At 59.0% G+C, this 11,774-nt stretch overlaps 1 protein-coding gene across 1 annotated transcript; it reads right to left on the bottom strand.

Annotated features, from left to right (window-relative positions):
- Window positions 86-6,732, bottom strand: LOC110399849 (motor neuron and pancreas homeobox protein 1-like). The gene is made up of 3 exons (XM_021399223.1): window positions 6,125-6,732; window positions 1,900-2,060; window positions 86-1,398 (listed from the first exon to the last, which is right to left on the bottom strand). The coding sequence occupies exons 1-3, from the start codon at window positions 6,549-6,551 to the stop codon at window positions 1,084-1,086; spliced, it is 903 nt and encodes a 300-aa protein (XP_021254898.1). The 5' UTR covers window positions 6,552-6,732; the 3' UTR covers window positions 86-1,083.

Raw genomic sequence — 11,774 nt, 5'->3', positions numbered from 1 at the left:
GAGCTGCCAGCAGCCACTGAGGGTCACTGTCCCCACACACAGCACCGCTGCCCGCCCCTGCGCTCCTCTTTCCCATTCCACAGACCCAGGTGCTCCGACACAGCCCCAAGGCTGGAGGTGCCTGTCCCGGGCAGGGTCAGGGCAGAGGACATTGCGGTGAGGCCATGGGCTGCCTGGGGTCAGGGCATCCCAGCCCATCCTGCATCATCCCTGCCCCAGTGTGTGATGGGTTGGCACAGCAGGGCTGGTCCCAGAGCCTGCACTGCCATCACAGCATCTCCAAACGGAACACAGACGTGTATATAGAGGAAGGATTATATGCCTACATATGTATACACACACACACAGCCCTATATATAGAGTCTGCCAGGACCCTCCAGCATCCCGAGGAGGAGGGGAGCCTACTTGCTCATCGGTCATGTCTTAACCCATGCTACTAGGTGGCAGAGGGTGGCTGTTGTCTTCCCATTACCATGGGCTGATCCAAGTTCAGACAGAACAAGCAGTCCCAAGGGGATTGCGGAATGGACCTAGAAAGAGGCTGAGAGTGGGTCAGACATCTCCATGGGACAAGCACGGTGCCAGGCAGGGAGGCCAGGTGCCCTGAGGGCTGCTGGTGCCAGCATCACCCTGCCCACAGGCTGCCCAGCAGAACACAGACTGCTCTGGGGATGCGACAGGCACAGGCACACATGCTGCACGTCCTCCTTCCCTACCACCCAGGGGAAGGGCAGCATGGGGCAGGCTCAGGCACGGCTGTACCATCAGGAAGGGGCTATGAGCAACCAAAGAAGGGCCCTGGGGCTGTCCCCAAGCAGGATGCCAGCAGGGCAGCACAGGGTCAGGAGATGCAGAGCCCCATCCCCTAAGGAAGAGCAGAGGCATCTGGATAACAGCTTTATACGGGAGGGATGTGGGGACACCCCTGGACACACACAGGAATAATTACACATTAAATAGATTCCAAACACACATAAGTTAAAGGTGGTGGGGGGGGCAGGCTCCCTGCAGCCCCCATGCTGCATATGGGCACAGTCTGTGCCTGCCAGCCAAGAGGCTCCGACCCCTCAGCCTGGACCCTCTTCACAACACAGAGCCCATCTTTCTCTCCGCAGCACCCATCTCATTGTCCTCCTCTTCCTCATCCTCCTCTCCCCCCGAGCAGGAGGAGTCGGGGCCATAGCCCAGCTCAGCATTGCGGTGCAGGAAGCCTGATCTGGGGCTGCACCCTCCAAACTCGGGGCTGTCACCAGCCTGTCCCTGGGGCTCGCCGGGCACCAGGCTCTCAACAGCTTTGCCGAGCCCCCGTGGCTTCTCGGGCTCCACTGCCGTCCCCTGCTCCTTGGCTTTGCGGCTCCGCTTCCACTTCATGCGGCGGTTCTGGAACCAGATCTTCACCTGCTCGGGAGGGAGCAGACATCACACCACGGCCATGGGTGTCCACAGCCATTAGCATTCCTCCCACTCCATCCCATTGCCTTCCCTGCATTGAAGTCCCCCCCCAGACTGCCCTTGCTGCATTATCCTGTGGTGCTTTGGCTCTGCAGGAGGCTGTGGGGGTCCCAGGGGCTGCCCCTGTCCCACACTGGCATGGGTAGGTTGGGGACAGAGGGGACCAAGTCCTCAGAATGCCACTACATGTGCACAGAGACGTTAAAAGAGGACACTTAGCCCCATGAGAAGACCTGGCCCACAGTGCACAGAAGGATAGGGAGGCTCTGAAATGCGGGTTTCTGGGGTGCCCTTAGGAAGGGAAGGGCCTGGATCCCATTGGAGAGCTCTCTGCCCAGGAAAGAAGCGCCAGTGGGGCTGCTGGCAGCCAAAGGAGGGGCATCAGCACTGCCCTGCCATCCCACCCCACATCCCCAGCAGCAGTCCTCTGCCCCCATCCCCAGGTACCTGCGTCTCAGTGAGCATCAGCGACGTGGCCACCTCGAAGCGCTTGGGCCTGGACAGATACTTGTTGAGCTTGAACTGGTTCTCCAGCTCCAACAGCTGCTGGCTGGTGAAAGCGGTGCGGGGCCGGCGGCACTTCCCCATCAAGGCAGACTGCGGGGTGGCTGCAGGGCACACACACAGGGGTCAGGGGACAGCAAGGAACAGCCCTTTGCCAGCCCTCTTCCATCGCCTCCCGCCCCAACCATGGCTTTATTGCCACGGAGATACGTTATCAGCCCCCGGTGTGCAAGCGGGATCAGTCCCGCGACTGAAATTAACACTGCTTTTTATTGCCGGGACGAGCAGGTGTCTGCCCAACCGCCGAGGGTTCCCTCACCGGGCTGCTCTCATCGCCGGCCCGGAGCAGGAGGAACAAAGGGGCCTTTGAGCAGCCCGCGTGGGGTGGCTCTGCGCCGTGTTTGATCCCCGCTTATCTCCTGCCCGCTCGCTTTGTTCTCCCCAGCGCGTTCAGCTTTACTGCTTCTCCCAGCACCGCAGTGGCAACCAAACGCAGAGGTCTGCAGCTGGGAGTAAAGGGCTGGAGAGGTGCAGAGAGACATAAGTGGCAAAGATCCTTGGCACATCCCTGCTGCAAAGCCCCCACCACACCCCAGCTGCAGAGCCCCACTGCTCCCCAGGAGGACATACAGAGGGCAGAGCTGTGTGGGGTGAGATGGAGCCCCACAGCTGTGTCCCACTTGGGGACAGCCCAGGGCAGGGCTGTCTGAGGGGCTCACTCTCATTGCGGGGCACAGGGCACCCACCAACGTTATCTCCTGCAGATTCCAGCTTTGATCCCGACCTGCCCATCTCCCAGGGTGCCCCCCGAGCCCTGCACAAACACAGTGGTGACGCACGGTGCAGGAATTTATGAAGGGGCATTAACCGAGCGCCAGCTGGGTTTGATCCCGGGTACCCGGGTGCTGGGTGGGACGGGTCAAACAGACAGAGCTGGTGCTCATAAATCCAAATGGAATGTAGCCCAAACGACCACCAGTGCAGAGGATCGGCTGCTGGGATACGGTCCCTCTGTCAAGCCCAGGTTCTCCACCTTCAGGTCTCCAATCCACGCAATGGTGACCATCACAGACTATAACGTCCCTAGAAACCCACGCTGCCTCCTGCCCCACTCACTGCTGGCAAAACCCAACCCAACCCTAAAACCCCTCTGTGATGCTGACACACACTTCAGGCCACCAACCAGCCCACAGTCCAACCCACTCTGGGATGTCCTCCAGGGGATACAGACAGCATCTCCCAGGGCTCTGCCAGCCAAGCTGTGAGCTTCTCCACCCCACCACCATCCCATAGGAAATGGAACCCTTCAGGAAGGCTCTCCCCTTAAGCCAGCTCCTACCAAAAGACCAACAACTGCCTCAGCATCACACACTTGCTTGAAAAGGGATCCTCTCTCAGCCCAGACATCTCCTCAAGGATCCCATATTGCCTCAATCCACCTTCAGCCTGGCTGGACCAGGACCCTCTGATGGGTACCCAGCATCTGCCTGCAACATCAGTGAAGAAATTGATTGCCCAGGAGCAATGTCCCCAAGCCCGGGACCAGGAGCTCTGCAAGACAGCTACCTCCTGGCTAGTTAGATAAAGCTTATAAAGAATTATTGGTTTATTTGTTACAGTTCCATCTACCTGATAACAAGGCTAATCCAAGGTTGCTATTAACACACTTGGTTTTAATTTGTTTTGTTTAGCTATAGCTCACTTAGCTTTGTGGGCTGGCAGATAAAGGAAAGGAAATGAGCATCACCATTGGAGGTGTTCCTCCAGATGTCAGGGCTGGGAGGAGAGTTGGTCCCATCGGTATCACAGCCACAGCCAGCAGCCCTGTCTGCAATCTGTGGGGCACATCCCAAACCTGCTTGTCCCTGTTCCCCCACTGCCGACTCCCAGCTGCCGTTTCCCAGCCATTTTCCAGCCTGTGCTTCCTGCTGGTGCCACGCCACCGCACACACAGCAGCCTCGGGTGGAGCAGTCCCACAGCCCCAATGTGCAGCCTGTCCCCAGGCAGACACCCAAGCACCAGTCCCAGCAGGGAGCCCTGTGCTCTTCCTGCATCACCCACTCTGCAGCTGTGCATCACCACACTCTGCTCCTACAAATCTCTGCTGTAGCAGGTGTCTGCTCTCTGCTCCCACTCTCTGCAAGCCAGGGCAAATAAGTCACAGCTCCCACTGACACTAATGCATGCAGCACCCCGGCACCTAACACACCTCCCATGCAGTTTGAGGGGAACAGGTGCCCACAGTGGGTCTGAGACCTTGGGATGGGGACCCAGGCTGGGAGCAGAGGACCTGAGACCTTCCTGCTCCTGCATGCAGAGCTTTCCCACCGGCCTCTCACTCCGCATTGCAGCAGTAGAGGCACCCGCGGTGGCAGCTGGCAGGGAATGCACCATGGACACGGCAGCAGGAGTGCTTCTCCGAGCAGCCCCAGCTCAAGTCTGTGCAGGGACCCGCTGCCTCGAGCCATCTACCCAGCACCTTGCACCCAAAACGCAGGTGAGAGCAGAACAAGCAAAGGCAGGGCATCCCACAGCTGCTCCAGCTTAGGGGCTGTCCTGCTCCTTCCCCAGAGACCAGACCACACCATGCCTGCAGAACACCTCTATGCGCAGCCAAAGGGATTCATTCTTGGTTTGGTCCTGGAATCTCCTAAGAACACAGGACAAGGTGACCTCCCCTGGGGTGCCCTAGAACAAGCCCAAGGAGGCTTCCAGATGGGTTTCTCCCAGGTGTCTGCCCGCCGCTACCCAGAGAGCTATACACAGCCACCAGCAGCAGCGCAGAAACCTGTGCTCAGCCTCTGGAAGCCTCAGCCAGGCAGGGCGGTCTGTCCACCCATGAGCTGAGTGCTTGGGCAGGGACCCAGGAGCAGGAGAAGTCATGCTGGAAAGAGACCTGCTTTTGAAACTCACAGCAAGCCCACAAAAGCTGGAGAAAACTTTGAGATCTTAGATAATCCCAATGGAATGGGACAAGAAGATGAATGAGCTGGCAAAGAACGAGGGCCAGGCTCTGCCAACAGTGCGTAGATGGCAGAAAGGACAATAACTTCAGGGAGGTTTCAGCTCCAAATGTGCATCCTCCAAATCAGTCTCTGTATTCTGACAGAGGGGCCACTTGGAAGGAATTCAGAAGAAACCCTGAATGGAAACTACCTATGTTATCCTAGACAGAAGCTGAGCTCAGAGCACGGGGACAGTGTGGGAACCTACTCTGGAGAAACAGAGCCATGCATGGAGCTACCTAGATGCTGAGAAGCACCAGCGTGGCCTCTGTTGAGGAACAGGCAGGTGCTTCACCTGACAATGACAGATTATTTTTCCTTCTCTCAGTGACACTCGTAGGAGGCACGCAACCCACAGAACCTTGCTCTCCTCAGTGTCACCACCTATCCCACAGACCGGGGCAGAGCCGAGCCACCGTGGGATGGGAACAGCCTCTTTCCCTTCAACCTGATCTAACTTGAGGAAGCAGCAAAGAATGGGTCGATTCATGTTATTTCTCCGCTTTTGTGCTATTATTCACCCAGCCAGTTTATTAATTAACAGACTTATCAGGCCATACTTTTTTTTTTCCTTCTTTCTTTCCTTCTTTCCTGTCTGTAAATGGCTCCCAGGTTTAAGAACTCGACTAACCCCTTGCCTTTCTGCCAGTGGCCCACTGCCAAGACTCCTCCAGCCCCGTCTGGCTGCCCAGAGCCCCGCTCACCCAGCGCAGGGCAATACCGGGTGACCCCATCGTGTTGCCAGTGACAGAGCCCCGCTCCGCCGAGGGACAGAGCTCGCAGCCGCTCCCCGCGCTGCCCGTGCCCGCTCCGGCTGCTTCCAGCCGCGCACCCCTCCCTGCCCCTACCGCACCAGCAACCGGGGGTTCGTTCCCAACCGCACCGGATGACATTTATTCGTTTCACGGTGCCGGCTGCTCTCGCCGCTTCCTTCTTTTCGTTTCCATCCCGCAGCAGCGTAGCCCAACGAGCCCGCGGCGGTCGGGAGCCCCTTCCCGGGAACCCCCCGCAAGGGCAGCCGTGCTCTGCGGGCTCCGGGACGGGCACGGCCCCGGGATAGGGCTGGTGGTCCCCATCGACGCCGGTGTGTCCCCGGAAAGCCTCAGCCCCCAGCCCCGTCCCGCCCGATGGGAGGGTCGCTCCCCGCTCCCGGCTCACTCACCGTGGAAGTCGGAGAGCCTCGGCACCAGCATCCCGGCTCGGATCCAGTGCTCCAGCGGTAAGGAACCGGCCACGGCCGCCTTAAGGTGCTCGGCGCCCGGCGGCGGCAGCTGGGGGAAGGCGGTGTAGGCGAAAGCGGGGTGCTGGCCCCCCAGGGCCGGCAGCGGGTACACGGCGGGCGGGTAGAGGGCCGGCAGGGTGCCCAGCCCGGGGCCGGGGAGGTTCAGCAAGCCTGGTTTGGGGACGAAGCAGGCAGGGCCGAGGGGGGTGGTGGCCTGGGGAGCCCGCGGTGAGGGGGTGTCGGTGCGGCCGGCGGGGCCGGGGCTGCCTGCGGGGCTGAGCCCCGGAGGAGAGGCGCTCCTCGGCGGCTCCTCAGCCAGGAGCGCCTCGATGCGGAAGTTTTGGGATTTCTCCATGGGTTTGGGCATGGCCCGGCCGGCCCCCCCCGGGAAGACGCAGCGTGCCTGCTCCCGCCGCTCGGCTGCCAGGGCAGCGCCCGGCCGGGCAGCCCCGGGCCACCCCGGCACCGGCGGGCATTCACTCGCGGAACCCCGCCGCGCCGCTCTCCGCGGGGCTGCCCTCGGGGGCAGCCCTCCTCTCCGCTCCTCCTCCCGGGCACTCGCTTGCCCGCCGCCACCGGGGGGGGTTTTAACCCCCCCCTCCACCTGCCCCAGCTCCCCATTGGCTCCGCGCCGGCCCCCCGCCCCGCCGGCCCGGCCTCTCTCCCTCGGCTTCCGCAGCCCCTCGGCACACCCCGGGGCCTGATCCTGCTCCTCGCACCCTGTGCCGTTCCCTATTGCACCCTCTGGCACAAGGACATCAGTGGACCTGAGCTGGCTGCACACAGGGGCCACTTCCCTGCATCATCTATCTGCCCAAGAAGCCCATGGAGCAGGTGCCTATGGGCAGATTTTTATTTATTTGCCCAGTTTAGTCTTCTCCAGACGAAAGCACCAGAGACAGATGGAGAGGAAAGCCTTGGCTGCTCTGGGACAGGTGGGTGAGCAGGAGCAGAGCTAACTCAGACCCACTGGCTCTGGCCTTTGGGGAGAGGCAGAACATTTGTGATGCAGATCTGTACTAGACCATCCCTGAGTCCCACCCTTTGCACCATACCCATGCAGTGGGACAAGCCTCTGCTTGTGTCCAGCCAAAGGTCCTCTGGAACATAAACGAGGCAGCAGCTATAGCCCTGCTTAAATACTGTAGCAGCTAAAACGAGCTCCCATCTCCGTTTCTTTCCCCTTCACCTTTTTTTTCTACCGCTGCTGAATTTTAGGGCAAGAGGTAGGCCCAGGCCCCCACATCCTGTATCCCACTGAGGCTCCACAGAGAAGGAAGGCAGAGGCATGAAGGACTTCCCTCACCCTCCTCTGCTCAGCAGCCCCAAGGGTTTCTCTTCCCAAGCCCATCCTGCCTGGCCTGGGGCCCACTGAGCTCCCTGCACCCACACCACCAAGGTCCAAAGGTCCCATGATGGATGGGACAGCTTCCTCCTTCTGTTGCACAAGATCACTCCGTACTCAAATCCCCGTATGGGAACAGATACACAACAGCCATTCCCAGGAGGGCACCCAGCACACGGGGAGGAGAACAGAGCCAGGAGAGCCCAGCAGAAGGGGCGTGATGCAGGCAGTGATAGATGCCGGGGTGCTGATGAGTTCACAGTCTTTAGGGGCATTAATCAGATCAGAGCTGGATTAAGGTGTCCGAGCTCTGATTAGCTTCATTTCCCGCCTCAGGAAGGAGGGAACTTGCTTCCCCATCCATCAGCTCCTCTGGTGACAGCTCACCTGGTTGCTAACTAGATCTGAGGATTGCAATAAGAGAACGGGGCTGTGGCCTGGCCCTTTACCTCTGCCCCATGCCCTCTCTACGCAGGAGGGTCTTCACGTAGGAACCAGGGCAGCCTGAGCACCAAGCTCAGGTCGCAGAGCCCAGGATCCCAGCCACAGACATCTTGACCCCATGCTCTGTGTGTAGGGTGCTGCAGACAGGCACTGTCCCAGGAAATGGCCCCAGTTCAGGAGATTATCTCCATGCTACTTCCACCTGGGTGAGGTCAAGCAGCAAGCCAAAGACTAGAAGAGAAAACATCCATGTGGATGCCTAACTCTGGTGCTCATGAGTATTAAAATCTTTAGAAACCCACAATGCCGCGTAGAGCAGCTCACATCCAAACACCTGCCAGCGGTGCCTTAGCTCTCAGAAACAAGCCACAGGGGCCAGAGTAGCATTTAGGAGCACAGTTCAGTTTTACAGCCCTGCCATTTCCTCGCCGTCACCTTGGGCAGCAACGTAATACCCCTCTGCAAACCCAGCCACCCCAAGATCAAAGCTAAGGGTGCCGAGGAAAATCCACACCCTGATCAAGAACTGCCAGTGGGGACCAGACTCCCACCTTCCCAGGATCAAGTCTTTACCCCAGACACCGATGAAGCTGTATCTTGATTTGCACTCAACCTGCCATTTTGGTTGACCATAGGCCACCAAGCCCTGCTGGTGGGGTTGTGTTGTGACTGGGGTGCCCTTGGTTTCATGGGAGCCCCAACCATCACCTGCTGCCCCTATCTCTGGACTCTGGGAAGCTGCAGGAGGCCGATGGGGAAGGTAAACAAACCGCCATCCCCACAGTGATTTGTGACAAAATGAACAGACCAGAAGTCACCTGCGGGTGGCCCACGCACCAAGGGGATAATAGCTCTTAATCAGCCCCTCAGCAGTGGGAGCCCTAGCATGGGCAGCTCAGGGTCCCCAGCAGCTCGGTGGCTGTCCCCTAGGTTTTAGCTTCTAGGAGAAAGGCTGTATCTAACAGCCTGGCATCATTCAGGAAGGTGAGAAGTATCCTGTCAGCTCCAGGATCCTCAGCTTCGCTCCTGTGAGGCTGGAACTGCTCAGTCACAGGGAAGGGAGCCAGGGTTGGGCTGTGGGTGCAGCACAGTGTGACCCCCCAGCACAGCCTCACCTCCTCCCCGCTAATGGGCTTTCCATGGAGTCAGCTCCTAACCTGCTCCCAGGGTGACTGGATAAATCAGCTGCTCCTCCCAGGACCTTGGGCTCTAATTAATGTCAGCTCATTAACGAGATAACGGCCATTTATTACCTTGTCTCCCTGGCTGCTGATTAACCCTTCCCCAAGGCAGGGGGTGGCGATGGCACGGGGCAGGGATGGTAGGGGCTGGTGATGTCTGTGTAATGACACGCAGGGCACCTCAGTAAGAGGGGACAGATGGAAGGACTGGCAAGAAGGACCTTTCTAGGTCTGCAGAAAGGGCTGAGCGAGGAAGGGATGGGACAAAGCGGTGTGGCAGGGGGTCCCTGGATTAAAGCTGCCAAGCCCCTGGGTTGTCACCATCCCTGTGCCTCAGTGTCCCCAAGTGGCCTCAGGAAAGAGCATGGCCAAGGCCTAGTGCTCAGCCACGCAGTCCCAAAGCCTGGCCTGGCAGAGCAGTGGGACAAGGGGATCTGTCCCAGGGAGGTGGGAGCCATCTCTGCCCTTGACCTGTGCCTGGGCAGGAGCAAGGGGCTGGGGCACAGCACCTCCATGCAGGAGCCTGCTGCTGGCGTAATGCTCCCTTACATCAATCACGCGGCTCGGCGGCTCCCTATTAGCGGAGCAGTGGCTGGTTAATCAGGCTGAGGGCTTCAGCTCGTTAAGCTGACACCTCCAATGCGAGAGTGAGCCATGGGGGCACGCAAGGTGCCACTTATTTATTTTCTTCTTTCCCAGGGAATATATTAAACAAATTAAATTCCTGGAGTGTTGGCTCAGCACAGACCGCTCTGCGCCTGTGCCCAGTGGTGAGGGACTGCCCCTGTCACTGCTGCAGAGCCCCTGTTGCAAGAAAGCACAGCCCCTCCGTTCCCCACATTTCCCCTCATTGTGTGCTGGGACCACTGTGTGCACAGTCTCTGTGCCCAAACACTCCCTTCACCTTCTTCAAGATCAGTCACTCCTTCAAAACCCAAAGCCCTAAAGGCTGCCCTAAAGGCAGCCATTTCCTTATTGCTGGCTGCACTTCAGCCCTGCTCCAGCTTTCTTTGGGACGATGAGCACAGATGAGGGACTTGGACCAAGTTCATCATTTGATTACTTATTGACTATTTGCAGCTCTTCCTTCTGCCACCACCATTGCCTTCCCCAAAGGCTCTTCCCCTTCCTTCCTGAAAAACCTGTGGCAGCTCACTCCATCCCACTTCGTTCCATCCCATCCCCTTGCATCCAACGCATCGCGTCCATCCCATTGCATCCCACACCATCCCATTGCATCCCACACCATCCCATTGCATCCCACACCATCCCACTGCATCCAACCCATCACATCCATCCCATCTCATTGCAGTTCATCCCATCCTATCGCATCCCATCTCATGGCAACCCAACCCATCCCACCATCCCCATCCCACCTCACCATCCCCATCCCTTCCCAGATCCTGATCCCTTCCCCTTTGCCACAGTCTGTCAGCACCTCCTCAGCTCAGGAGCAGTCCCACCTTCTGCTGGCAAGGGGAGGGTGGCTCCCTAGAGGTTAGCAAAGAATTAGAAATAATTTAATTTACCTCCCTGTTCGGGCACATTTGATGAGCTGAAAGGCCCCTTGTCAAGCAGCAAATCCATCTTCCTCCAGCTTTACATCAAATTTCATTCACTAATTAGAAACTCCTGCCCCAGAGCGTGCTGCCCCCGCCCCTTCTCCCCACCAGCACCATTATGAAAATAAATCGTTCCATTAGGCGCATTGTTGTGGTGGTGGGGCCCAGTTATTAGAGCGGGAGGGAGGGCGTGGGGTGATTTATTAGGGGAAGGGCCCTGATTAAAGCCTTCCTCATCCCGCATGCTCGCACAGTGTGTCCTGCTGTCCTGGGCACCCCATAGCCATGGGGAAAAGGGCAGCGTGGCATGAACAGTGCTGCAGAGACCGGGGTCCTGGCCCTGGAGCTGCAGCGCTCTAAAAAGTCATTAAGCGAAATTAAGCTAATGGAAGTGAGATTGGAGGCTGGAGCAAGACTTAACTGCAGCACCCGGCAGTGCTTGGGGGGGTGACAAACCACTTCTGGCCTTCAGACCCCCCTGCATGGGGGCTCAGCCCCGCTCCTGTCCCACAAGCAGAAGATGCTCTTGGGGTGCTCCTTTCTTCCCTACAGCAATGGCACTCGAACTCCACTGGGAGCCCAGAGCCGAGCTGGGACAGGAGCACGGCAGAAGCAGAAGGCCATGGGGAGTGGGACAGACGGGAGGGCCGGGGACGGGGCTGCCCCCCCCCGCCATCCCTTGTTAACAGCGCCGGGCCTTGTATCCTTTTCAAGGCTGTGAATAGGGGGTGGGACCTCTCCTCCTCCGATGAGGGGCCGGGAGGGGGTTAACGCACTCAGACAGCGCTGGATGGGCGTGGAGCGGCCGTGATGTCCCAGATGGGAACGTGTGGGGGGGTTCTCCCGCCGCCACATGCTCTTCCTCTCTCCCCCGCCCACTATTCACATGGTAATGAGGACAAACTGAGGGGGGAGACAGCCATTGTGGTACCCTCCCCGACCCGGCCCTTCTGCCGGCCACCCACCGGCATCCCCATCCATCACCACGCAGCGGCACGGGGTGGGACGGGCACTGGCGGGACCCCCCCTCCGGGACTGGCATCGTTTTGTCCTCACTA

The sequence above is a fragment of the Numida meleagris genome, chromosome 5 (assembly GCF_002078875.1).
Source record: "Numida meleagris isolate 19003 breed g44 Domestic line chromosome 5, NumMel1.0, whole genome shotgun sequence".
Taxonomy (NCBI): Eukaryota; Metazoa; Chordata; class Aves; order Galliformes; family Numididae; genus Numida; species Numida meleagris.
Note: the sequence above shows the minus strand (reverse complement) of the source record. Positions and strands in the feature narration are given on the sequence as shown.

Coding starts and splice junctions, on each gene's coding strand:
- LOC110399849 (XM_021399223.1), bottom strand. CDS start 6,551: ATGCCCAAACCCATGGAGAAATCCCAAAACTTCCGCATCGAGGCGCTC. Junction 2,061..6,124: donor GAGGCTCTCCGACTTCCACG/GTGAGTGAGCCG, acceptor TGTGCCCTGCAG/CCACCCCGCAGTCTGCCTTG. Junction 1,399..1,899: donor TGATGCTCACTGAGACGCAG/GTACCTGGGGAT, acceptor CCTCCCGAGCAG/GTGAAGATCTGGTTCCAGAA.